Source organism: Acanthisitta chloris, unplaced genomic scaffold, assembly GCF_000695815.1.
Source record: "Acanthisitta chloris isolate BGI_N310 unplaced genomic scaffold, ASM69581v1 scaffold3133, whole genome shotgun sequence".
Classification (NCBI taxonomy): domain Eukaryota; kingdom Metazoa; phylum Chordata; class Aves; order Passeriformes; family Acanthisittidae; genus Acanthisitta; species Acanthisitta chloris.
In genome coordinates this window covers 177,202-204,653 of record NW_008665313.1, presented here as the reverse complement: position 1 = coordinate 204,653, position 27,452 = coordinate 177,202, and the positions used below count along the sequence as shown (strand labels likewise).

The 27,452-nt window shown below is 40.1% G+C and overlaps 2 protein-coding genes across 2 annotated transcripts in view; both read right to left on the bottom strand.

The window, feature by feature from the left end:
- Positions 1–241: 241 nt before the first annotated feature.
- The window catches only part of LOC103799371 (solute carrier organic anion transporter family member 1C1-like), a 27,684-nt gene continuing 473 nt past the window's right edge, over positions 242–27,452 (bottom strand). The window contains exons 2-17 of the mRNA XM_009071685.1: positions 16,892–17,002; positions 15,810–15,964; positions 12,795–12,936; positions 12,574–12,706; positions 10,502–10,617; positions 9,543–9,689; positions 9,328–9,426; positions 8,022–8,267; positions 6,936–7,100; positions 6,295–6,490; positions 6,027–6,029; positions 4,768–4,930; positions 3,913–4,097; positions 2,641–2,705; positions 1,334–1,451; positions 242–455 (exon numbers count right to left, since the gene is read on the bottom strand). Coding sequence (XP_009069933.1) covers positions 242–455; positions 1,334–1,451; positions 2,641–2,705; positions 3,913–4,097; positions 4,768–4,930; positions 6,027–6,029; positions 6,295–6,490; positions 6,936–7,100; positions 8,022–8,267; positions 9,328–9,426; positions 9,543–9,689; positions 10,502–10,617; positions 12,574–12,706; positions 12,795–12,936; positions 15,810–15,941 — 2,124 coding nt within the window. The 5' untranslated portion in view covers positions 15,942–15,964; positions 16,892–17,002. The remainder of the gene's footprint in view (positions 456–1,333; positions 1,452–2,640; positions 2,706–3,912; positions 4,098–4,767; positions 4,931–6,026; positions 6,030–6,294; positions 6,491–6,935; positions 7,101–8,021; positions 8,268–9,327; positions 9,427–9,542; positions 9,690–10,501; positions 10,618–12,573; positions 12,707–12,794; positions 12,937–15,809; positions 15,965–16,891; positions 17,003–27,452) is intronic.
- Positions 26,481–27,452, bottom strand: part of SLCO1C1 (solute carrier organic anion transporter family, member 1C1) — an 18,866-nt gene continuing 17,894 nt past the window's right edge. The window contains 1 exon segment of the mRNA XM_009071683.1: positions 26,481–26,703. Coding sequence (XP_009069931.1) covers positions 26,481–26,703 — 223 coding nt within the window.

Genomic DNA, 27,452 nt, shown 5'->3' with positions numbered 1-27,452 from the left:
TTTTCTTTGGGTGTTGAGAATTTGGTTCAGTTTGTGCAACTTCTTCTGTCTGTCATTGCTAACTAGGGACATGTAAGGCACTTTCATACTTGTATGTTAGTTTTTATTGTTGTTGATTGCAGGTTTGCTATTAGTTATACTTTCTGAACAGTGTTATTATTGTTTAGTTGCTGATAGCATTGTGAAGGTTGTTTCTAACAGAAGCTGTCCTGATTCATGTGCCACTGGCCTAAATGGCTTTCTAAATAGAGGATTCATTCTCTGCATCAGAAGCACCTGGCAAACGTTCTTTGACCTTGCAATTATCTTCTTTATTCATAGAAACATCTTCTCGTCCATTCTCTATAGTCTTGGAGTTCTTATTCTGAAAGTGTTTCTTTACCAATATATAAAAAATGATTGCAATCAAGAAGGAAGGACCTCTTAACACTGCTGCTAAACCAAGGAAGACATACCTGTAGGACAGAGCATAGGAGATAGTGCCAGGCATTGAATTTCTCACAGGCCCTGAAGACAATCACTTTAATGGCTTTTAAGGATCAGGTATATACCAAAAAAGCTTAGGGAAAAAGCCCTAAAACTCATTCTTTATGAATGGTACCACAAAATGGACATTTTTGCTTGCAAAACCTTCCATTAAAGAATTTATAATATTCTTCTTGCTTATGAAAATAGTTGCAAAACAAAACTTCCATCATCTTCCCTTTGTTTCTGAAAAGTTTTTGATTTTTTGAGGCCTTGGAGTTTTTAGGGCTAGAAATATCTTGAGGTCACCAGAGTGGGCTATTATATGTAAAAAAACCCAAACCAACACATCAGAAGTGGCCAAGGCTTGGGTGAAACTGAGAAAAATCTCTGGAATATTCCTCTTAGAGACCAATAGTGTTTGGGTTTAACCAAGATCTTCAGCTACTGATCATGGTATTCATGGATTAATTTCTCTCTTAAAAGTGGCCAAAGCACAGAGTTAACATTCTGGACACTATGAATAAACTACCTGCAAATAAGGTAAATTTGGATAACTTTCCTCTTGATGGTAAATCCTAAAGCCTTAGGTCTTTTTATTTGGGTCAAAAATTATTAAAAACCACAATTTATTCCAGAACTCTGCCATGAGACAAAATTTCTTTTGCACAACTGACTGAAAACTGAGAGCTTAACATGTGATCTTGAGATTTCTCAACTTCAGGAATTCTGGACCAACTTAAGTCTGAGTCTAGAGTTACTATCTGATGATAATTTTTGATCAGTGGCCTCACATGCTACAGTGTAAGAGCACAAAGCATGTGTCTGTAGAGAATAAAAAGGCTTTTTGTGCCCTAATTTGCCTTACCTGTGTGCATTGGAGTCATAGAGCCTGCAAGCCCCTCGCTGCCCACAGCTTGTGCTTCCCCATTTCAAGCATGTCTTGTCGATCACTGCTCCGAAATAAACTGGTGCTGGAATTCCACCTGCAAGGAGACGAGCAGAAATGTCACAAGATTGAACAGGAAAAGACATCTTTCTAGAAATCAGCTTTATATTTTCTTAGCATTGAGTTACCTGCTGCAATAGTGGCAATGGGTGAGTTGGACTGTGGGGAGCTTTTCCTTTCCTTTATCAGAGTAACTGTGAGCTGGGACCCTGTCTCCATGCCATGGGGCTCATCAGTCCCCAGGAAATGTGATCTGATGGGTTTGGCCAGGCTTACAGTCATGCACATTAGTTTCTCAGTCATGGCTCTGAGAGCCACTGCTGCCTTTCAGTGCATCCTAAGCTCCTGCAAGGGAGAGCTGGACTTGTGTATTTGGAGCAGAGAACTGATGCATAGCTCCCTCTTCTATGCAGAGCCTAAATTGTCCACACTGATTGATAGTCCCTTCTGCCTGAGAGAGGGTAAAACAACTGAAATCCTCGTGTGATTTGGCCAGATATGAGCTTTTGCTTTATTGCAAAACATGACAGCCATGGGACAAAATCCTAGCCTTGCTGGAGTAAAGGTGAGCATTAACTTCAGACATATCCAAGTTTCGGCCTGTGCAGGACCATGTTTCACATTAGCTTTGTTCCTACAGGAGCATCTTGCATTCTTATATAGAAAATCATTTATTCTGTAAAAACAGGGATATTCTCAGCCTGTTCTACCCTAGGCCTCCTGTGAGAGTCTGAGCTCAGTCATCTGTCTATAAAGGCCTGTGTATATATGATCATCTGTGCTGTAGAGGGACAAATGCTCATTTTGGATGTTCCTTAGTGAAGGAAGAGAGAAGCACAACAGATTTGATCTCTGAGTCACTGAAGATCTTGCAGCATTGTGTCTTAGTGAGCTATTGGTTGAGTCATAAATTTGAAATCTTATAGTGCTGTTCAGAAATTCAACCTAAGGCTTTAATTTTGCTTATAAACTCCTCCCATTTTGGAACACCAGGCTCCCAAACTGCAACACCATTTAGTCAGCAGGTCAAAGACTTTCAGAATTGAGTTAGCAAGTTTTCCAATGAACACTTGAGCAAATATTAGACCTTCAGAAAAAACCAGGATATTCAGGAAGAGCCCAGGATCTATTTCAAGGACACATCTGGTTTACAAACAGTGATTACACTGGTATCATTTAAAGCCATACACGCAAACATCTCATTTAGTCAGAATGATTTCTCTTACCTAGCATTCTCAAAATGAGTGTGTATAGACCAACTGCAAGAGCTCTCAACTGTGGCTGAACACATCTGCAAAAAAAGAGTGATAAGTATGAAGTATTGGCATATCTAGTGCTTAGATATGCCTATTAAACTGCTGTTAACTACCCTGAATGTAACACTCTTTTGACAGAAAGCCAAGATTTGGAAGAAGAGTGCTTCCTACATCTGCTGAAAATGTGTTAAGTGGTATGAAAAGGTGAATTAATCTACTGATTTCCATCACATAACTCCTGGGAAGTCCATTCATTAAGCATAATTAAAGTGAAATTTTAAAGTCAGTCACAGTCTATCCTAGTTGAACTGAAATGGACTCTCCAACTGCCATAACTCCCAGGCACACATTTCCCTTACTTGATGGAATACCTTACTCACTTGATGGGAAATATCCCCAGGCACACATTTCCCTTACTTGATGGGAAATATCTTCTTGCCCTACGACAAATGAGTTACAAGTAGTGTCATTAGTGCAGCATCTTTCTGTGCTTAAATGACTTTCCTCTGTACAGCACCACATCCTGAACTGCACAAAGCCACCTGGCAATATGCCCATCTGTTTCAGGAGGAGCCACACTCTAGGCATCAGAGATGGGCACTGATCTTGAATCCATTATATATCCAGCCTCTGCCAGATCCTTACACATCTGGAAATCCTGCCAAATGCATGGCATTTTCAAAATCCATACAGTAAGAATGTCCAAGCAGAGAAAAAGAGCATGTTCTAGAAAACCTGAGCATAGAATCACAGAATGGTCTGGGCTGGAAGACCTCAAAGATCGTCTAGTTCCAACCCTCTGCCATGGGCAGGGACATATTCCACTAGATCAGATTGCTCAGTGCACCATCCAAATCTGCCTTGGACACTTTCAAGGATTCACAACTTCTCTGAGCAACGTGTTCAGTGCCTCACCATCCTCACAGGGAAGAATTTCTTCTGTATATCTAACCTCAACATTCCCACTTTCAGTTCGAATCCATTACTCCTTGTCCTACCACTACAGCTCCTAAGAGAAACCATTTTGCAGTACTTAGAGGCAACACACTGGAACTGGCTTGCAGATAGCAGCAAAGCAAGGTTTGATATAACAGCTACCAACACATGGAAAATGACAAAACTCATTAAAGTAAACATGCTACACTGCAAGAAAAGTTTTTCTTTTCCTAAGGGAAAGAAACAAACATGATTTTTAAAGGTTCATTGGAAAGCCTCCACCTTTGGTACACAACTTGTACTTACTTAAACATAATGGTGTATGCTGGAGTGCCTCCCAGTGCGTAACAAAACCCACCTATGACTTGTATTACTGTATAATAAATAAACATCCTTGAACAATCTTCACTTTTTGGACACTGCCCTAAGGTGGCAGAGTTGTTTCCTGTCCATGAACTGCTCAATTGAAGACAGGTGCAGTTATGGAAGACCTGGAAGACACAAAGGAGGTTTGGTAGGATACTGGTCATATAATGGGGATTCCTACCCTCAGACACATGCAGAGCCTGAAGCCTTCCTAACCATCCCAATCCTATATAATTTCCTTTCTTGAGGCAATGGACAACAACTTCTTCTTTTCTTTTCTACAAACAGTGCTCAGAGTTGGAAGGGATGTTCTATAGCAGCATTTTTTTGCCAGTGGACATAGCAATCCATTTTGGATGATGTTTAAAGTACCTGCAGGACCTCTGAGGATAGCCTAGGCCTTTGTGCCGTTATTCATACTTAAGCATTAATGAAGGTACTACACTATCTTAGTGTACTTCATCTGTTGGCTAAAACCCCTGGGCAGGCAAAACAAGGTTTATGAGAGGCAAGTTATGGACAACCTTCAGGCAACATGTAACAAATTTGATTTGTTTGTTTCCCCCTCTTGTACAAAAGATGGAAATTAGTATCTACACCAAGGACCTAGAGCTTTGCTCTAACTCAGAGAAGTCTCTCTGTCTTCTGCGTTGTTTGTAGTCAGAAATCATAAATATTTTACTGACTGGTCCCCAGTAAGTTTGGTTCTCCTTAAATGCATTATACTCCTAAATTCCTGATGTTACATGGAAAATAAGCTGGTAGAAAACCTCAGAAACTGAGGCAGGGTCTTACCATGTTCTTTCCATGTCCCACCGAAGACTCACACCCAGCCAGACACGCCGAAGCATATGTGATTCCATTGTCTCCACACACAGGATCCCACACATTGGAGGCACAATGGCAGTGAGAGTTGCACTCAGAAAACACGGAATTTTCATTGTATGGAATGGGTTTGCTTGGAAGTTAAGTTCAGACAAGTGTAAGAAGTTAACTCAATGCTGAGGTCAGTGCAGTCCCTTTTGTGTCACACAGTGTTGCTGTGCTGAAACCCCCTCATAGACTCAAAGCATAAATTTTCATGGCTGAGTCTCTACAGTATAGATCTGTTTGAGGTTCCATCCTATTTGCACTGATACCCTTTAGGTTATAAAGAATTTTAAAATAAATAAAAACATTGCTACTGATTTTACTGGCAGGGGTAGACAGGAAAAAAAGGAGTGAGGTCAGCTAGACTATTCCCTAATTGAACTTAGAACTAGCAACAGTTATCACAGTCTTATCAAGCATGTCTTCAGCTGTTGGTAAAAAATTGCACCAATATAGGAACTAAATTTCCTGGTCTTCATAGTTAAAAAAAACTCCTCCCTTCAAGTCTAGCCTAACTTTTCCTAGAGGATATGGAGAACGCAGGGTTTCCTTTTAATTTCAGACATCCTTTGGGTATTGAGATCTGGAGCAAAGAAGGATGTTTTCCCTCGTTTTGTCCTTTCTGGGTTAATTAATCTTATGTGCTTGCCATTTTTTTCATCTCAGTGCTTACTAAGTGTATTCTCTGGTTCAACATTTGCATTCTTAGTGAAAACCTTGTACAGTACAGGTTAAGCAATGATTAGACCTCATGTTCCAACAAATATAAACATTCTCCTGGCCCAGCTCCACATTTTCAGCTCTGAACCAGTATGGCTTGACAAATGAATGGTAGGGACAAATTATTGAGCTGTGAGTAAGTCTTTCAGGAGATGCAGACAGGATCACACTAGCCATGAGGTACTCTGAGCAGGCTGGACATGAGGCAGTGACAACCCACATCCTAGTGTGTTACTGGGCCCCCTGGACAGACAGATCCCAGCACACATCCCTATTACTCTAAGAAAAAATAACACCTTGCAAATTTTAAACCCGTGCTCTCTTCTGAGAGGAAAGAGCATCTTCAGTAGGCATAAAAGCTTCATTTTGTTTTACAGTAGGCTGAGAGTCTACCAAGTTTTAATCTTTCCATCTCTGTGCAGGATTTGCTACCAATGGCCTCTGTGCATATGGTTACTGAATACACTCTGGTAGAGAATTGCTTCTGGTATAGAGGTAGCACTGGGTGAAACAGCAGTATCACACTCCCCCCCAGCCAAACAATCTATATTGATAATGATGCAATTTTGCTGTTGTATTTCTAGTTAATCTTTAACGAATACTGGGCTTTGGCAGGCTGACACTGCTGACCCACAAAACTGTTACAATGACATGTGGTAGTGTTCATTTTCTCTTAAGCATTGCAAAAGCATGTTCCTCTTTCAGCCTTGATGTTCTTGACTTCATACTCACCCCTCATAGGACACTGTCATTCCTGCCACCACATAGTTATCACAGCCAACAAAAAAGTGCAAGAAACTGACAGCATAGGACAAAAATGACATGGCAAATGAGAACTTGGTTGCTCCAACGATGCCCATTTTGTACTTTTTCATTATAAGCCCTCCTAGGAAAATTCCAATACCTACAGGAGGTAAGGATGTCACTCCTGGAAGAGATTATAGAAGGGGAATATTAAAATTAAAGAATTATAATGGGCTGAAGAGACAAAACCTGTCCTCAGGCTGATGTCCCTAGCAGCTTTATGTTCTGTTGTGATGACTCTAGGTGGCTTTGTGCTCAGTCTGGTTCTGTGTTGTTTGAAAAGTGCCCAGCCCTCAAAACCCACTTCCATTGCAAGGCCCTTGTCAGATGCTTCAGCAATTAAAACTCCCACACTACACTTATTGCATATTTGGGGTGCTCTTGCTATAATAACATAACAAAACAATGTCCTATATGCACAAAATCTGCAGTTCTTACAATTCAGGTTCGGGAGAAACCACCATTTACATCAACCTGTCCTGGCAGGAATTCAGTCCCAGATAAAACACACAGAACTTAGCCCCATGCACTGCTTATAGCACAAACAGTTCTTGCATGGTGTAACTCACCTATTAGAAAGTTAGATTTGGATGTAGATTGTCCATACTGCTGTTCCATGTACTTTGGTTTGTAGGTCAAGAAACCAATAAAACTGCTGAACTGTAACAGTGAGGCACATAATAATGTAAAGTACATTCGATTACTCAATACTTTTTTCAGGGAGGTACAGAAATCTGAAAGAAAGGGACATATGAGTTGGTTTGGAAAGATGCATGGCATAATTACTGGTGAGTAACCTGCAAAACTTAGGGCAAAGTCCTGCTCTCAGCTGTCCAAGAGCAGGTTGTACTGATCTTCATTTGACTGAGAGTATCTGAAAGCAAAATCAGGTTCTTGAAAAGCACCACAGGTTAAGATAAAGGAGGAGAATCCTGAAAGAAGACAGAAATATGGGTTAAGGCCTGGATGCTCTGTTGAGATCTGCACATGAAGACTAAAGGGCTCCACACAGCAAACACTTTGTTCAGCTTACATGAATATTATCACAGTTGCACAGCTAAGTGGGAGCTGCCTATGTGGAGATGTCCAATGTCTTCCACTGGGATCTGAACAAAGACAGGAGAATTTGGCTAATGAAGCACAGCCACCTCTTTCCATCACATTTTCAGCCCTCTCTTGGCCTAAAGACTGCACAACCAGAGCTGTTATTCAAGCCTGCTGTATTTGCATCAGGTAACAACATGCCTCAGAGATTCCATAGGCTGTATCAGATGAATAATTTGTCTTTCCATGTGGCAAAAAGAGCCTTCTAATATTTTCTTTACATCCTGATAAGGAAAAACACTTTTCCACTATTTAAATGTCTTCTAGCACAAAATTTTAGAGGTCAGTGCCACTCAGGCAATGATTTATTGCAGGTGATGCATGCAGAACCTCAGAGTCTTGAACAAGCTCTTTCACTTCTAATACTTTTTAGCAGACCTCTCCTTTCCTGGGGGCAGCTGACTAAATCAGTCATTTTAGTATATTTGAGTAAATTGTAGTACATTTTAGTAGATGGAATTGCACAGGAGGCAAAATATTTTGCAGAGCTCTTCATTCCTGATGTACATTGTGCCTATTGCTTTACACATTTATACATGGGAAACACTTGCCTTTCATCATTGCTGACAACTTCTTTGGCTTAGGTTTTGCAGGCCTAAGTTTATTCCCCATGGCACTCGTATTTTCCAAGAGACCACATGAAGTTTTGTCATTATTGGCTTCCTCTGGCTTTTTCAGACTCTTTGGCAGGAAGCAGAATGGAATAGCAGATAGGAGACTGCTTGCTCCACCTATTAAAAAACCAAGCCACCACGCACCCACCCAGCGGGAATCCTGTGGGGTGATAGTGATGCTTCCTAGAATGGAGGGAAACAGACACAAGTTACATAAACAAAGAAGCTGAACCTGAATGTTGTTACAGAATCACAGAATGGTTTGGGTTGGAAGGGACCTTAAAAGTCATCTAGTTCTAACTCCCTGCCATGGTCAGGGACACCATCCACTAGACCAAGTTGCTCCAAGACCCATCCAAACTGGCCTTGAACAGTTACAGGGATGGAGCTCTTCTCTGCATAACCTATTCAGTGCCTCACCACCCTCACAGTAAAGAATTTCTTAATCTAAATCTACTCTCTTTTAGTCTGAAGCCATGACCCCTTGTTCTGTCACTGCAGAGATCTTTCATCTGCGTTTTTACATCTTACACTGAGTGATGTTTTGTGGCAGACATGGCAACACTTAGGTCCTTACCCAGCACATGGGAAACCAAAATGGGTGGCAGACAGGCCACAATGTGGTGCTTTTAGGCACTCGTGAGTTGCTTTTAGGGCTGATACATTTCTACTGAGAGCATCCTCTGCACACCTTCATTGTGCAGCTTGCTATTATGCATTCAGGCATTCTCTGTGGCATCAGTGAGATTTGCCATGGCTTTAAAAGTTGTGTTGCAAGGAAGGTGAGAGTAGCTGGTTGTATAATGCACTGCAAACATTACATGAATTGTAAAAAATATTAAATACTCGGTTGAAAGGGCAGGTAATGCCCTAAAACTGGAAAACTGTTATGTTAGAAGAATCCTTTCTCTAAGAGCCCAGTTTAGTAAAACACCTTGGAGATCCAAGAGTGAGAGTGCTTGGTACTAACTCTTAAAGTTAAACATGTACTGTAATCCTTTAATCCTAAAACACAAGTCTAAAACATGCTCCCTGTCTAATTCTGCCTTTACCCTAAAAGCTTTCAGCAATTTAATAAAATTGCATAGCATATATAATATATATAAGTACATGATAAAGTTTATGGAAAAAATCTAAATTAAATCTAACTTATATTAATAGAATTAATATCATTAAAACTGTTTAGAGGAACCTGTCATGAACAGGTATTGGCTTACTTCCACTTTTCCTTTGTTTTGCTTACCTGGATCCACAAATCCAATATCGACATACAGTTTTGCACATAAAGATCCCAACAGGAAACCAAATATCGGGCCCAACATGGCTATTGTGTGCAAACATGCTGAAAATACAATGAAGCAGATGCTAGTACACTTTAATGGCTGAATGTTTTCTTCTGCAGAGGGTGATCGACCTCTTATAGTATGAATCTCTTGGTTTACTTCGTGTTGAGATTACCTACGTACACAGGAACATTCTCTTCTTTAGCAAAATCATCAAGATAAGAGATGCCCAATGGTGTTATTGGTGTCTCACCAATGCCACGTAACATGTTTCCCAGTAAGATATATATCCACATATTTGATGATGGTTCCTTCTCACAACCTGCAGACGAGAGTTTGCATTTTTGTAATAAAACAGTTGAATGGGAAACAGTGACAAATCACAGGAAATTCAGCACATCAAATCATTATAGTTTAGTATTTAAGGGATTAACAGCGTTTTCCTTGTGGAAGACTGATGAAAGGCCATCAACCTCACTATAAACTTTTAATAACACTTTCCTCCACCTCCATTGCATTTAGTTTCTAAAAATGCAGTATCACCCATCAGAAAAAAACAAACTCATTACAAAAAACAAGGCAGATTTATATTGTCATAAATATATTACCTGACATATAACATGTGTCTTTAATGTGAAAGTTTCAGATGGTTTCTGGGGCACAGCTTTGCTCTTTCTCTCCCTGTATGCCATGCAAAGCAACATGTAAACCAGCTGTACTTCATATTGTAAGGAAGTTAACAGGAATCTCCATTTGTTTCTAGTAAACTCTTGGCAGTTTCATATCCTGTCACACTATCTCTTCCACCTCACTAGCTCCAGGTCCTGGATGACTGAATCCATTCCAGTCTCAGCATCTCCTTCATTGTTGAGGTGATTTATTGTAATTTGTGACTGTGAACATAGAAAACTGGGGATCTGTATCCTTATAATTTGTGTTTACTGGATGCTTCTTCTCCAAAAGAGGTGAACAAAATGCACTTAAGCATTGCTAATGTTCCTAGGCAGGTAGAGATTGAAGTTCATCTCAGTAGAGAAAAATCCTGAGCATCTTGCATGTGGCAATGACTTATTCCACTTGCAACTAAGGATAAAACTAGCTCTTGTATTTCTATTTACACTTACAGTTGCTTACCTGATTGTGAGACTTCCAACATGCTGTCATTCACATCTTGATGTAAGGAACAGGGATTTATGCTCGAAGTTAAGTTGTCTGAAGAAGTTGTATGTGATGCTGTCTCATATTTATAACTGCAAACACAAACACAGTGGATTTAGAAGCAGTGCTCACTAGGGAAATACTAGTGTGGTAGGGCAAGGACCACTTGGCTGCTGTTTCCCTAAAGAAAAAGGTATCTTACATTAAATATCAATTCAAAGTGCTACTGAAGGAATAAACAAGAAGATTTTTTAAGCACATTTTGGAAAAACAAAATACTAAAATGAAGAACCAATTAATCTTAGAATCCTCTGTCTGGGATATGTAATATTTTAAGCTGGGAAATTCAAAAGGGCTTTTGAAAGTAATTCAGATAGGATTGAGGGGAAGGTGTCAAAAGAATGAATGGATCAGGCTCTTCTCAGTGGTGCTAAGCAACAGGACAAGAGGTGACAAACACGAACTGATGCATGGGAAGTTCCACATGAACAAAAGGAAGAACTTTACTGAACAAATTGCCCAGAGAGGCAGTGGAGTCTCCCTCACTGGAGATATTCAAGAATGATTTGGACACATTCCTGTGCCATGTGCTCTAGGATGGCCCTGCTTGAGCATGGAGGTTGGACCAGATAACCCATTGTGGTCCATTCCAACCTAACCCATTCTGTGCCACTGGGGTTCTGAGCGAGGAGTCATCTCCAGGTGGAACCTGTTTGCCTGATAATTAGCATTTGATTTAGAAAGACCTGGTGCATAGTAGTGGGTAGATAAAGTTAGTGGCTAGAAGATGCTCTTTAGCTGTATTTACAGGAAGCAAGGCAATGCTGCAGGGAGGCAGCTGAGCTGTTCAGCTGCTTTAACAACATCCTTTTCTCAGATACGAGTGCTGCTGAGGTGCAAAGTACAATTAGCTTTAGCAGAACAGCATGGTAAAGCACACATTCTGCTTCTAGGAGCTGGGCTGACTCTGTTAGACCAGGCACATTTATTTTTCAGGTTGAAACAGAGTAGTCATCAGGAGAGACAGTGCAGAACAGTTTCCTTACAGTCAAGCCCAGGTTCATGAGCAATTTTATGAGTTTCCCATTGTAGATGAGCAGGATACATGGTTTGTCTTAAGCACTGGGAAATTGATGAAAAGTCTGATGCTAGTACAAGATCCACTATCATGAAAAAAAAGCATTCCTCAGTTTTCTTTTTACAGTAGAATATGTAATTTTATTATTCTAACAATTCATTTAAGAGAGCAGCAGAAATATGTCTTAGTCTAAATGTGCTGTGCCCAAGCTATGACTAGAAACACTATCACATATAAGCAACATGCAGTAATTCTCTGAGCCTGGAGAAGATGAATAAAATTTAGCTAAACCAGATACAGAAGATCAGTTTAATGAGCCATGTGCACTTGGAACAGGAAAAACACTGATACCACTTCTACCAGCACTGATCCATCTGTAGGCTCTTCATGGAACTGAGAGGGTGCATTGTGGGAGGAGCAGCTGTTTGCCACAGGAGAGCAAAATGCATCATCTTACACAATAAGGTTTCTTGTTGCAAGGAGTAGGATTTCTTTCAATGAAAGAAATCTTTCTTTGTGTGTTGGTTTCTCCAGTGAGTAAGCTCTGAATCCCTGATTTTACACAAGTCGCATGTTATGATAAATAAAGTCATATTTCAGGTAGAGATGTCCCTCAATATGAAGTTATCTACTCAGAGCTTTGAGGTCCTGTTCAAAACAACACAAGCTTATTCTGAAAATCACATAGGTGCATTCAATATTCCTTGTAATTTTATTGTGGGTTGTAATGGTTTGACTTTCCTGCCTGCATGATCCTGACATCTCCACAGCAACAAATGAAGCCACATTCTTGAGTTAATTCTAATTTTCCCAATAAGGTGTTCTTACAGTTTGCCATTCAGGTGGAGTATAAAATCCATTAAAGCAATAACACCAACATAGTAGAATGGTTGAAGATTTTCAAACAATATATTTTGTTTGAAACTTGAAAGCAGGATTGGATTCCAATGTTAGGTTGATTATTACTTACTATCCCATGAAGAAATGAGGCAATGCTGATAAAAAGCTTCCCAAAGCCATAGTAAGACATCCCACAGCTATTACTTTGGGCCTATGAAGTTTAGCTCCGAAGTAGCTTACAAACGCAATCACCAGCAAGTTACCTGGAAGGTAATGAACCAAAATTAGTGCCAGATGCTGTGCCTGATTTTAGTCTGAGCATTTTTCTGCATGGTACAGAATATCAATTACCCATCTCAAAGCTCCCATCGATGAAACCTGCAGTAGATGATGTCAGGTCAAACCTTCGTTCAATCTGAGTGATGGAACTTTTCATGATCGTACCAGACAATGCTTTACTGAAGTAGCTGAATGATAAAGCAGCCAGGAACGCCTGAGGAAAGATTAAGAGAGAAAATGGGAGGTAGAGGCAGGAAACTGGTCAGAGAGGGATCACATATGTTTAAAACTGTGTGGAACAGTCGTCATCATAATATATATTTGTTACTCAGATTGGAGTGGCAACATGGTGTGTGAGTTTTCATACACCCTAATACTACAGGGTGCCAGGGTGATGTCTCAGCTCTGTTTTCTCCCTGCTCTGGTTTCCCCTGATGGAGAGGGGTGCTAGGTGCTGCACTGAGAGCAGCTGCCTGCCTTAGGGGTCAGGTTTGTAATAACCATCCTAATTGCCAGAAAACCTCATCTTCCCTGCATTGCTGGCCAGAGGTTTGCTAAAGTAGAAATCTATGGATTACAGAACTTAAATTTGTCAAATAACTCCCTGGGGATATCTTACCTTGCCGACATATGTGGTTAAATTTATCCAAAAGCTGAGGACCAGAGCTGGTCAGCCAAAATGGTGCCAAAGATGTTGCAGAAATGTAAAATTTGCCAGAGGCAAAATGCCTAATCAGGATTGATTTATTGATACTAGTCCATCTCAGAGTTAATCTTAGCCCAAATTGCCTTTTGCTTGGGCCACATGTCACTTATTTTAGGTCAGTTTATAAGTGGTTCTAATTCAATCATATAGAAAGACTTGACATCACACTAAAGGCTCTATGCAAATTTCCCAGTATGCGGAAGGTGGTACAGACTGACTCAGTTCATCTCTGTCTCAGATGATTTATTTTGAAATGTTGCCTGTATTCCATGTACCTCATAAGGAAAAGCTTAATACTTTTTGTAATTTTATACTTGCTTCCAGCAACACACATTGTGGCTTCTGTAAATAAAGATTTATTTGCTAAAAAGTTAAACTAAGCTGGTTTAAATATTATCCAACTATTTCCACATAGTCTAAAAAACAAATAGACTTATTGCTCACTGGGCAAAAGTTCCAATACAACACAAACTTGGGTAATTAAACAGAAGCTAATATAGATTTAGACTTTGCAATACTATCTACTATAAGAAATGTAGCCAAACCAGGAAGTAAAAACTTGAAAATAGATACATTTACTCTCCTTTTGTCAGGAATGAATAACAAAATCTCACAAGTGTGGATTTTGTCCTGACATATTGTGCTGGTTTGAGCTGAAGTAGAGTTAACTTTCTTCACAGAGGCTAGTATGGGGCTATGTTTGGGTTTTGTGCAGAACACAGAGTTGATAATGCAGAGATGTTTTTGTTATTGCTGAGCAGAGCTCACACAGAGCCAAGGCCTTTGCTGCTTTCCGTACTGCCACGCTGGCAAGGAAGTTGGGGATGCATTGGAGATTGGGAGGAGACACAGCTGGGACAGGTGACCCAAACTGACCAAAGGGATATTCCATACCATAGGATATCATGCTCAGTATATAAGGTGGGAGGAAGAAGGAGGAAGGGGGGACATCTGGAGTGATGGTGTTTGTCTTCCCAAGGAACCGTTACGCGTGATGGGCCCTGCTCTCCTGGAGATGGCTAAACACCTCCTGTCTTCAGGAAGCAGTGAATTAATTCCTTGTTTTGCTAATGCTTGTGTGTGCAGCTTTTGCTTTCTCTATTAAACTGTCTTTTTGTAGCTTTTACCCTTCTGATTCGCTCCCCCATCCCGTTGGTGGGGGAGTGAGTGAGAGGCTGCGTGGTTCTTGGCTGCTGCTGGGGTTAAACCACAACACATATTTTATATTTCTTGAGCTTGACTGGCAAGAAGTCTGTGAGAAGCAGTTTCCTTGCCTCATGCCAGCAGTGCTCTCAGGGGCTTTGGCTGAAATCAGAAACTGCAGATAAGCATGCAAACACAGACAAAAATGACTGGAGTATTTTGGGTTTGAAAGTGCAATCCTCAGGTAGAACACAAAACACTTCATGGGAAGATGAGGGAGAATAACACTTCATCATTTATTACCTCCACAGCATTATGTCTGTTAAACTCTAATTGCCATAGGATTAGACATAGATCTGCAGTATTACCCACATATATGATGGTTAGTCCTGTGAGGCTCCCAGGGAGATCTGGTTCCATTTTTGCAGGTGTATATGGGTGGCAAATGTGAGTCAGATAAATTAAGAAATATAACAGCCTTTGCCTGATACTTAAGCCAAACTCTTTCCAATCCTTGAGAAGCTTGAAATTACCTGGTTTTTTTCCATTAATCTTTCATTTTACAGACCTTTTTATAGAGAGAAATGTGTCCCTGATTGCAACTCCACAGAGTTTGTGGAATTTAACCTGAGATGAAGCTGGTTGAAGATTCAGTCAAAACATAAAGCCAAACACATTAGTGTCAGAAGAAATCTTGCCCTTGTAGTATTTGCAGTTCAACCAGAAGCAATACATGTAAGGCTTTAACATGATAGCAAAATTCTCATTAGTTTACAGGCTTTGTTCAGTCAGTTCTTCTTGTGCACTCCTGAAAGCCTCTGGGTTTGAGGGAACCACTGGGCTGTTTGACCTACAGCTCTGGATTAGGTAAATGTCTTGGAATATGATTCACCTCACCCTATTTTGACCCTACAAGAATGGGTGGTGACAGCAACCTCCAGACAAGTGTGTCATAGGCACCCATTTTAAGCTGGTTCAAGTCTTCCACTGGAGGTTACTAGCTCTAATGACCAAGAAGGGGATCCATCTACGAGTAACTTGTGAGTAAATATGTCAGATCAGGAATGTTTATTTTCTTTAGGACAAATATCTGACTATCCTCTGTACCTCCAGTGTATAACCAGTTCCAGAAAACACAGGGGGAACAGGAATGAAGGAATTTGGCATGTCATATCTTGAACAACATTACTTTACATCTAATGATGGTAATTTGTGGTGATATTGATGAGGCACCAAACCTTCAATCCAGTGCAAGAGGAAGTCTTCTTTTTGACTGGTGGATTTTTGTTTACTTCATCATCCAAAACCTGGTCAGGTTCTGTTTCCTGATTTGAGTCGTTGACATTGCTGGGTTTGGTTTCCACGGTCATGGTTGGTTCCTTTACTGAGTGACCTGAACCCAAGAGAAAACAATGATAAATACAAAAGCATATATGCCAAAATAGAGTTCCTTGGGACTGTTCTGATGAAACAGTAGTTATAGGAAAATGCTGAGATGTTGAAACCAAATCTTTCCATTGGTTCAATGACTTGGGTGTTTCAAAGTGTATATTTGTTTAAAGTCTGAAGTGCCTTGTTTGGACATATTTCTTTTCAAGAGAAATAAAAGCCACCACTCCCTACACCTCACTCCTTTTTTTTTTTCCTCCATGAGTCTTTTAATGCTAAAAAAGCAATTTCCACAGAGGATAAAGAGACAAAGTCTCTGCCCAAAAACAAACTACAAGGGTCAACAAAGCATCAGTGCTGAAACACAGGGAGTCCTAGGGAAGCTCTACATTTGCAGGCCATGTGGCTTAGGACTCAATCAATTTGGGAAGATCTGTAACAACCCTGCACCATCTGACCTATTCCTTTACATTGGCCTGTTGGAAACAATTCCTAGTGACAAAAGAATTTTATTCATTTAGCTAACTGGCCTCCTATAAGGTTATTATATGTTTTTTCTTCTTGCAGTAATATCCAGGGTATCCCTAATGCCCTTCTGTTTGCTGTCTATATGCCCTGATGCATGAAATCATCTGCAACTCAGCAGTTCAGCAGAACTGCTCCAGTTCCCTCAGCAAAAGCACACCCTGTAGCAATAGATGAAGATAACCCTTTGATAGAACACTTTTTTTTATTGTGGAAAACCTTGTTTCATTATTAAGTTGAATTTAGTTTTATTGGTATGAATATTTCAATACTTTACTTTGTCTTCTTTTCACAACTCTGTATCTGAGAGGTGGGTAAACATTTAAAAAGAACACTTCAGAGAGAAGCTGTAAGGGAAGCCTACATATCTGTTTGCAAAGTTTCTTTGAAGAATGAAAACACTTGCCAGTTTGTGCAACTCCAACTACAGACAGAACAGGTTTCTGAAGGAAGATCCAGGTGCCACTGCAGACCCTTCAGAACAAAATGGGTCACTTGAAACAAACCATCTTCAGACCTGCAGATAGGAGCATTGCATATTCTGTTAGAATATTGAAATTGTTGTCCCCTTCCTTTTTGTTTTACCCTCATTTGAGAGAAGGGTGAAGAAGGGAGAGAAAGAGGGGGGGAATCACACAAAGAAGTTTTCCATGGTTGAATGCAGCTGAAAAACATTGGGTGAATGTTTTCAATACAGGAAAAAAGTCCATCTGCTTTCCCACTGCTCATATCTACCTCCTAAACTCTTCAGTGGCTGTGCTGTAAGTCTGGGTCAGCACACATATCTGGGCAAAACAAATTACCTTTTCCTCCCCTTTGGCTTCTCAGACAGATAGGAAGAAGAAGCAGAGAAAAGGATTTCCCCAAGTCTGAAGAGCTACCAACAGAAATGTTATGAAATAAGATTCTTAGTGCTCAGGAAAAGTTAATGCACAAATACTTTTGAGCATCTGTTCCCCTAAAATTTTTCTGTCCCTCTGTAAACTGAAGATATCAGCTTCTTCTTGCTATTGTTATATTACACATTGGTGCCTACAATAAGATGCTGGGGGAGCATGTTACTGCAGGTCACAGGATTTAAAAAGTGGATTTTTTTGAGAGTTTGAAGGTACAACCTGACAGAATCACAGTATAAGAAGTGAAGGCAGAGAAACATGAAGATAGAAATTATAGGCAAAGCAGATAAAAGAGTTATACAGCCAATGTAGCTGTAAAATGTAAACTGTTTTAACTGTTAACTGAATAAGTTCGGACAGAACAAGGCTACCCCAGGAAAAGTTTCTGAGAAAGGCTATGAAGGCACAAGAAGGAAGGACAGTAAGATTGAAAAGTGTGAGCATAAATATCAAAGAGCAGGTTGAGCAGTTAGAGGCAAATAGTGAAAAAGGCATCCAGAGGCAGAGGTTAGGGTACCAGGCAAGATAAAGGACAACAAAAAAAAAAAGTGAAGAAAAATATAGCAAAATGCATTTTTATGGGGCAAAAGCTCCTTGAGGCACACAGGAAAGTGTGAAGGCAGCTAGATGTTATTAGCTCAGCACCATCAGTGCTCAGGTCCTCCAGCAATCCAGGGAAAGGACTCTCAGGTAAGCCATGGGTGACCAGCTCCTGCCAGTAGTGAATGGCATGTCTTGTCATTGCTTTGTAGAGATGCTATTGGATATAGTGTTATTTTTGTTCAGGAAGGCTAGGACAGGGTGGAGAATGAAGGAAAAAGATGATGCAACTGTGCTGGAGAAATATTAGAGCAAGCTGTGTGCAACGATCAGATGTGCTGGCAGCATCTCCCATCCTCAGCTGACCCTGACCTATACAGACACCTGCTGGAGGTGGAATTGATCAGGAGTGGGGAAATTGCAGGCCACAAGAAGATTAGGAAAAAAGATAAAAGGTCAATTCACAATTGAGGTCAGCATACAGAAGCTGCTGAGCCTGACATTTTAAGAATTGATAAAGTTGCTACTTTAGGTTTATTTCACTAGTATTTTTTTTCCATGTTTAACAAACCAAGGATCTGGTTACAAAGCAAAAGTATGAAACTTTCTGCATCTTTCACTAATATGACTTCTCTAAACTACCTTTCTTTGCCTGCACAAGAGACTCTGCTGTAGTAATGAGCTGAGTTGCATTTTCAGAAAGACAGGGTTAGTCAGATAACCTATTGGCATTGTTTAGGTAGTCAACCTAAAAAAAAAATTAACCTTTCTTTCTGGGGGAAGAAAACAATCCTCTCCCCAAAAACAAGCATAAAGAAAAAAAAATAAACCAAACACCCAAAACTCCTAAGCATAAAAATACCCAGGGAACATTGGACAAATTCATTTGATCTTATGCTTAGTACAGTCACTTCTGAGAAACATTTTGGGTGGGGGAAGATCAAGACTCTTAATTAGTGATCAGTGTGGATCATTTGTGTTGATGGGAGCTGACAGCTTTCCCAGCATCATGGGGAATCATGTGGCACCTTGCAAGACAATTCTAGAGTGACTGCAGGCCAGCCTTGCTAAGGACAACCTCAGACTTCTTCAGTGCTTCAGGGTCTATGACTCTGTAATGGCCAAGGCCTAACTCTGTGCCTGTCACGTAGATTAGTGAACATTAAAACCATTTAAGCTTGGTTTTCTATCTCCTGACTATATGCAAATTATAACAAATAAGAGCACCAATTAAAAAACTTTAGCATGAACAATTAATTTGAAAAGGTCATGACAACATTTTGCTACATGTTTTGTAGATTCTTACAAAAGAAACCCACAGTGATGTCTGAGAGAAATCTTCAGAGTCCAGTACAGACACTAAGCCCTTAGGCTCCTTGTCACCACAGTTGCACTCAGGGGCTATGCCACCACCCAGAAGAATAACAAATCACAAATCAAGAGCCACATATTCTCCAGTAATCTATGGAACCACAATGTTTTACATGAACTGCACTGCTAATCCAATTGCCTTACTGATTTTTTAAATAGAATCATAGAATCGGAGTAAGACGTTTCAAGCTAACCTAACATGAAAAATGAATACCAAAGTGCTGTGCAGACCTCAATGCTTCTTGCATTGTTCAAGACACATGATGCTTACTGTTCAGTGACACACATACAATGCCATCATTAAAGCATTGACAAAACAGGAATGTTACTGGTGTTACTGGTTACAGGAAATGCAACTGGTACTACACATAATGATCATTAGCTGCAAACACTAAATGGCAACATTTTAAGGTTAAGACAAACAGAAAAGAATATGAAAGAGGTTCCTACCTAGGTTCTGTAGCCACAACAACAGCAGTTATACTACCACACAAAAGTCAGAATATTCTCCCCTTAAGCATAGCTGTGCTGGTACTTGGTAGAGGAATCATTAACTTCCAACACAAACCAATGTTTTAATCTTGTCTCCTCCCAGTTCTGCCCTCTGTTAAAGGTCCCAAAATACATGTTTATCCACAGTGGTCAAAAATTAATTAGGTAGAAAACGTGCAAGTGTGTTCCCTCTGTACATTCTTGTGAAACATCTTTATTCCCTGAGCTTTTCCTGGCATTGAAAAATGAGATGTCCCAACTTTAGAAATGTCCCTGGTTCCAACACATTTTGGTATGAGGTTTTATTTTCACAGTCTATGGCTAAAGTCCGTTCAGCTCAGACCTGCTAGAGCCAGCTAAAGACTTGCAGGTAAAGAAAATATAATGCCTGGAGTATATAGAAGAAACTGGGTGTTCAAGAAACACTTGTGCTTAGAAGACTGTTCAGTTTTATTGTTTAGTGCTATTAGCAGTGCAGGCAAAACAAATGTGAAAAGATCCCAGGACTATGTGTACTTTGGAGCAGCTCTTTATCTACTTACAGCCCTAGTTCAAGGAAACCCAAACTAGCTTCCTGAGAAGTATTTGATTTGATTGTGCCCTTGTTGTACATTCTGCCTGATTCCTGGGAGTAACTGTTCTGAAAAGAGAAGCCATTTTTGGAACACCAAAATATGCCATTCCTGGGCAGTTCATGCCCCTTTCCCTGCCACCACTTTCTCAGTGCCTATTTTATTTGCTATGAACAATTACAGTCTAGTTAATTACACTGACCTTTGGAGGATCTTAATTAAATTTTGCATTCAATACTGTTATCAGTGATAACTTGCACTGCTCATGGCCTCTCTGACTCTCAGCCAGACAGTTCCATTTAACTTCTTAGCACCAGAAACACCATCACCAAGAAAATGATAGTTCAACACTGTATGGCAGGGCAATTCAACTGCAAGTGTTAGTGAAATTACAAAATAAGAATGCAGGAAAAAAAATAGACCCCAAATCCAGTCTGCAAGCTCAAAAGTACCTTTTGTGTAAAGGCCAGTCCCTGTCTTGACAACACTGAGAACTGCTTTCCCTCACACTCCATCCACTTTTAGTGCTACTGCAAAAGATTTGCTTTCTGATGCATAGGTACCTTCTTTCAATTTCCAGTCATGGCCAAATCATATTCTGGTATCGAAGTGACAGGGTCCTTCAGCTTTAAAAACTCTTCCTCTCTGTCTGATACTTTAAACTCAAACTTGACTGTAAATGAAGACAGCATGGCTTTTTTCAACCCATTTTGTGAGGTAAGCAAGCTAATCATGCTTAATAATTTCTTGAAAAACAGGCATCCTTGATTCTCACTCTTGGAGCCCTGGGTCACAGTGGACCCATATTTCATGGCTTCATGGATAACTTGTTCTATAATTTTCCGTAAACCTCTCCTGGTATTTTATTGGTTCCTTTTATTTGTAACTTTTAGTGCAGAACTAGTTTTAGTTTTCTGTAACTGGGTGATTGATAACATGATCAAAGTAGATGTCATTTATCATTGCAGAGAAAATCTATGGTGTTGCCTTATGATTGTATCCATCATATTTAAGTCTGAATGAAAACAACAACGAGAAAACCAACCAACATTGTTACCCCTGCAATTTTTCTAGGAGTCTGTTCTTATAGTCAGGTATCATGTACTTAGCATTAACTACATGCAAGAGACCAAAATTCATGGTCTTACGACAGATGTTGGCCTCTTCTTCTCAGGGTTAGTGATTCTTCATAACCTGTTGTGGCATAAACCATCAACCATCGACTTCCAGCAGGTTTCTCATCCCGTGATTGACATTTTCTAGTCACAAGATAAGCATCTTGGCCCTTGGTTATTGCTCTTTATTACAGGGTAGCATACTTCTGCTGCTCTGTGTGGTTGCTGCTGTTCCACCAAGGGCACATACACACCAACATCCTCATCCTTCTTGAAAGGTGTGCCACAAGCTCCTCTGTAATGCTCTGACTGTGTCAAGATAAGTTGTTCCCTGTTGTTTTACAAAGTTTTCTGATGGAACTTTGCATTCCCAAGCTTTCTTATTCAGATTGTCTCCACAGACCTACCCAAGGGATATATTTTTTTTTTCCATTTTGATCTTAAACATCTGAAAAGGGATGGAGCTAAATCTACTCTCTAATTTGGAAGTAGTAGAACCTGTAGAAACAGATGCCACTTTCTCCATCATATAGCAAAAAGAGGAAACACTATTCCTTTGGTTTACTTATTCTAACACATGAATACACATCAGTTTATCCCTGTTTCTTTTCTAGTTCTGTATATATCATTAATTCATAACTTTCCAGGAATTAAAATATCTTTTATACTTTGCTTTCAGTATTTCTGAAAAGAATTTTTCTATCTTCAGACTGTTGCTGTCCAAGCTGCCTGTGGAATCATTCACATTCAAAGCTGACTTCTTGAATCAAGAGCTCTTGGCCAAAATTACCAGGAAGGGAAATGGGAAACCAGTGAAATCAAATCAAAGATTATGACTTCACACTTGAAAAAAGGCATATTTCATACCTTTTTTTAATCCAAGCCCTCCCATATGACTGTAACTTATATTCAGAGGAAAAAAAAAGTATTATGAGACTAAAAATCACCTTAATAAGAACATCGAGTTATCAGCAATTTCTGGTTATTCGTGAGATTAAAAACAATCCTTACAGCAGTCACAGCAGGTCACCTTTAGCACAGGAACTGGTTGCAGACTCCTCCAGGCAGAGGGTGGCAGCAGACTCCCACCAGAAGAAGTGACTGCCAAAACCAAAGTGCAGGGGTGAGCCAGAGTAGCAGGGAGCAGCCAGCCAGGCAGAGGCCAACTGCAGGAGGCAGCTTTGATTAGAGCCCTTCTTATTCTCAGGACACTAATCCCTAAATACAGAAAATCAATGTATTTTAAAATTTAACTCTTCAGTAACGAACTAAATAAAAGGGATAGTGTACAGCTAGGGAAATGTTAAGCTACTACAGGAATCCTGAGAAGGCGAAAAACTTTTATAATGATGGAAAAGGCTTCTTGATGCTCCTGTTTTAGTGTGTCTAGTTTCAGTTTGTGGCTGTAGGGCTGACAAGAAAGAAAAGCATTCTGTCAGGCTGATTTGGTGTCACCATCTCAACTAGTGGCTGGGACTTGATTCTTCCATTGCTCAGTGGAGCATTTGTCTTTCACAAGAACTCATTGATATGTTTTGCATCATGCATCTATCTGGGGAAAAGTAGCCCAGGATGTCCTGTTTTAATAATATTTCTTATTTTTCTACTTAAGATACAAAGGGTAGATATTAATGCTGATCATATAGCTTCTCTTTACACTCAGTCTTAACCAACAGCTTGGACTGGAGCTGTTGTTATAGATGCAGAGTTGAAGGTGTGCAGGTGAGTGCTTAGACTTTTGTAGGAGCTGATCCAAATGTGTTGCTCCATTGCAGGCTGAAATCTCAGGGCAAAACCCCCAACACCTTCACATTGTCTGGGACATTATTTGAGGTATCAGGACTGAAAAAATGATTATGGTTCTTGCAGTGGAATATTTGGCATTATATACAACACCACTTCATTAAGCTGTTCATCTGCCTTGTTACACTAGAGCAATCTCTTGCAGGAATGGTTGTCTCTTGATTTAAAGACTACACATGACAGAAAAATCTATCAGATGTCAGAAACATCCCAAAGACAGTTGTTCTAGTGAAAAAAATTTATCTTATTTCTAATACAGTTTTGTCCTCTTTGAATTCCAGGCACTGGAACATAGTCCACCTTTGCAGAGTTAAATAAACAGCTTTTTGCTGACTGCATAAACTATCATAGGGGTTTTTTTCTAAACCAGTCCCTTTCAGCATCTTGTTTTAGTTGTGCCAACATCACAAGATCTACAAGAGTGTTCTGGATACCACTGTGTACAACAACCTTGCAAACTTACCATGCTCAACAGCCATGAGAGAGCTTCCTGACCTGCTCACCATCCAGCTGTGAGAATGTGCTCTACTTTCTCTCCACTAAATCCTTTCCTTATTTACTCTCTTCAAAATTCAATGAACTGTATTAATCTGTGATGAGCTGTTGGTTAACTAACCTCCTGATATTAACCACATGTTGCTTAAGTAAGGTCCTTTAATGAGCACTCTAAATCACCATTAAAGGGCACCACATTTAAATTGCTCTCATGATTTTTACAGCAATTATGGATTTTCTTTCTTCTAGAGATTGATTAGCACTGGATGAAGAACTGCTTCATGCAGCACTTGCTTAGTGGTGCTCCAAGGTACAAAAAGAGACAACCAGCCTGGGTCAGACCTATGATCCCTCTAGGCAACAGCCTTTGGGCTAGATTATTAATAATTATTAATAATGTTTATCTATTTGCAAATACTTTTAAAATTTCCCTGTGAACTAGCTACTTGCAACTCTATGTACTGTGCACTTCATACCTTCTAGAAGTAAGTTCTAGTAACTGGGTTTTTCTGTCAGTGTTATGCAGAATTCAGCTGTGTGTTGTGTCATCAACAGTCAAACCAGCCCAAGTGGTACTGTCAGTGTTGTCTCTCAGATGATACCAATCATGCTGTTATTTAAAAACATTACAACAGTTGTTTCATACATCAGTCTTACTCATTATTTTGAGCATTTCAAGGAGGCAACCTGTCATTATTCAGCCTCTGTATTCTTCTTCATACATTCACACTCTTTGCTGTCTGTTTTTTTGGTAACTCAGATTACAGGATCATATATAGTGATTAGATAGTGGAACAAGGATGGGGTAGTTGTTCTACTGTCTGTGACTTGAAGATACTCCATCCTTCACTGATGATCCCCAAATGCTGGGAAGGCATGAGCTATAGATAAAATGCATTATTCTCACAGTCTTTATTTCTCAGCCTCCTTTATTTCTTGGAAGTTCCTGATGATTCCCTCCTGGCATGATTAAAACGATGTGCCTCTAAGTAAGATATACTATGACGTTTGAGAGTTGCATTTTTTGCTGGGAAGTAGAAGGGGAAATGTGCATTGGCTCATGTGTCCCAGGCCTGGTTGCACATCCCATCATGTGACATGGCCTGGTACTCTTGACTTCTCCTGTATGTGCCAGTTAGGGTCCTTGCCATAATACACCATTTTTCACACAGCATACAGCCTGTGGGTACTTCTTAACAAGGTTGTGTTTCCCACTCTGGCCTTAAGGGCTGATGTCAAAGGCTGGATTCCTTTAACAGCCAATTCTTTGAACAGTCTCACCTTTGAAAATCAAAGATATTTGCTTCTTTGCAGTCACTTGATTGTGGTTTAATATCTCTAACTCTACAAAGAAAATCTGTGCCGTTAGGGACTGGCCTCAGCACTGACTCTCAGAATATGTATCATTTATTATTGATAATGTCCAGTGTATCCCATTCTTGTACATGTGTGCCTCCTCCTGCATCCCACAGGAGAGGCTCCACATCTGCCTCTGACCTGCACACTCGGCTAGGCTGCAGAGTACCTACAGTCACTGCTGAGGCACAAATGATGTGCTATGGGTTTGCTTTGCTAATACTGTGCTGAAAGGTGAAGCCTACTTTCCATCATGTTCTCAGAAATTCTAGTTGCTTTAAGGGATAGAACACTGGTGCTATTACTATCTTTAAGCATGAACTTTCTTGAGATTTTGCTCCATATTAAACAGCTCTCTGTTGTCCTCCCCACCCCAAATATATTGAAGACCAAATATTGACATTGCAAAATGATATGTAAATGGACACTATAATGCATGTCTTAGTTTCAGCTAGAAAATACAATAATTGAAAGGAAAAGCCCCAAGTCACCTGGTCTTTCAATTAGTTTTATTTTTCCCAAGCTGGCTTGTCATAGCTTTTTAAAAAATAAATCATATGGATCTTGTATTATGGTATTATTACATTGCATAAAGTGCATGGAATTATTTAGTACACTGAGTACTAGCAAGTAGCAAGAAAATGCTGGAAACCTAAAAAAGCTCTATTTTTATTCCAGTTTCCTTTGGACGATACTCCCGTGGTCTCTTTGACTGCAATGGCATTTTTATTGCTGTTATTGTTGTGCTATAACAGAGCTACTTGAAAAAGAATCTTTAACCACAACATTTGATGTCCTAGGTGTTATGGGTTGAATTCATGAGATGCTCAGAGCCTGTAGCTGGTTTATTCTTCCAGCAAACCTCCTTCCTCCTGCCCCGTGCTGCACTGCTCAGGCCACATGCAGAATATCCCTCCACATTCCAGGTTGCCAAGTCAGGCTTTGTGCACCATATCCTCCTGGGCTGGTACCATGGCAGAGAGAGCTGCACAACAGCCTCCCCACTGCCTCTCACACACACAAAGAAACCAAGGGGCAGCAGCAGCTGTTGCAGCTTGACAAGGAGGGATGGAGCTGAGGGGCAGCCCTAAAAACAGCTTCTCAGTGGGGGAGTAAGCTGCACCTCCCCAAATCCCCTCACTTGAATGGCATTGACTTAGCAGGAAAAATGGTGAGTAGTGTTTTCAGAGATGTACATGCGCTAAAATGATTGTCTTTGCTTTTGGTGTTTACAGTGAAAATGAAATGAAGATGAATGTTTTCAGGATGGGTGTTAAGATATCGCTTCACTGATGATGAATTTTTGCCTGGAACACCACTCACTGGGTAAAGTCACGGTGGAGATCTCAGTCTTCCTAAAGTCTAGTCTCTTTTTCTGGCCAGTAAGTTGTCTGAATCAAACAGTCACTAGTGACAAAATTATCTTTTCTGTTCTTTGTCCCACAGGCTCCTCTCTCCCCGTTGGCTGAGAGGGTCTCATCTTGTGGAGAAGACCTTTTCCGGAGAACCCAAAGGACAGCAACACTGAAGAAAATGGACACCGTGCCCAACACCAAAGTCAGTCCCAGGTATGCATACCTGAGAGAGAAATGATTGATCAGAGCCTATTTCAAAGGCAACATATGACTAGAAGGCATCAAGGACACATGCATATTTTCACGAGGTCAGGCTGAGTAAGAAAGCTCTTCAGTCATGGGCATGACCCTGGAGAGGAGAGTTTGTCAGCTCACCCAGGTCAGGTATGGTGTGTTCTGTGGCCAAGAAATCATCTCAGGCATTGACTGACCTCCTCCACTCCAATGTGCTTCAGTGAGAATAACACTAACATTTCTAGGGCAATTAATCTATTTTTGGTTGCCTCATAAACAGTACCAGTGATATCAAGACCTTTTGATGGCATTTTTGCTTTACAGGCATAATGACAGCAACAACAACATCAGCAACAATAACATCATTATGTTTTATTAGTAAAAAGAATCCCAACTGAGCTTTTTTTCCCCTGGGGTGGAGGGAAAGATGACCTGTTCTCCCATTTTCCTCTTACCCTGGTTATTCCACTTTTCATTTCTGGTGCTACTATCATGAATGCAGTTCAGTAATTACTGTCCTCTAACAACAAATTGATAAAGACAATATGTTTAAGCCTCTAGATAAGCCAAGTATACTTTCTGGCATCTTCCCCTTCCATTTTGTGGTCCAGCTCCAACACAGAGCAGCAATGAGGTTTAATAATCCTTCTGCTTATTTGCTTATACACAAACAGATTTGTCGAAAAATGGGAGAAACTTTAACATAAAATTGAGCTTTCAACAGAACAATTTTTAGTG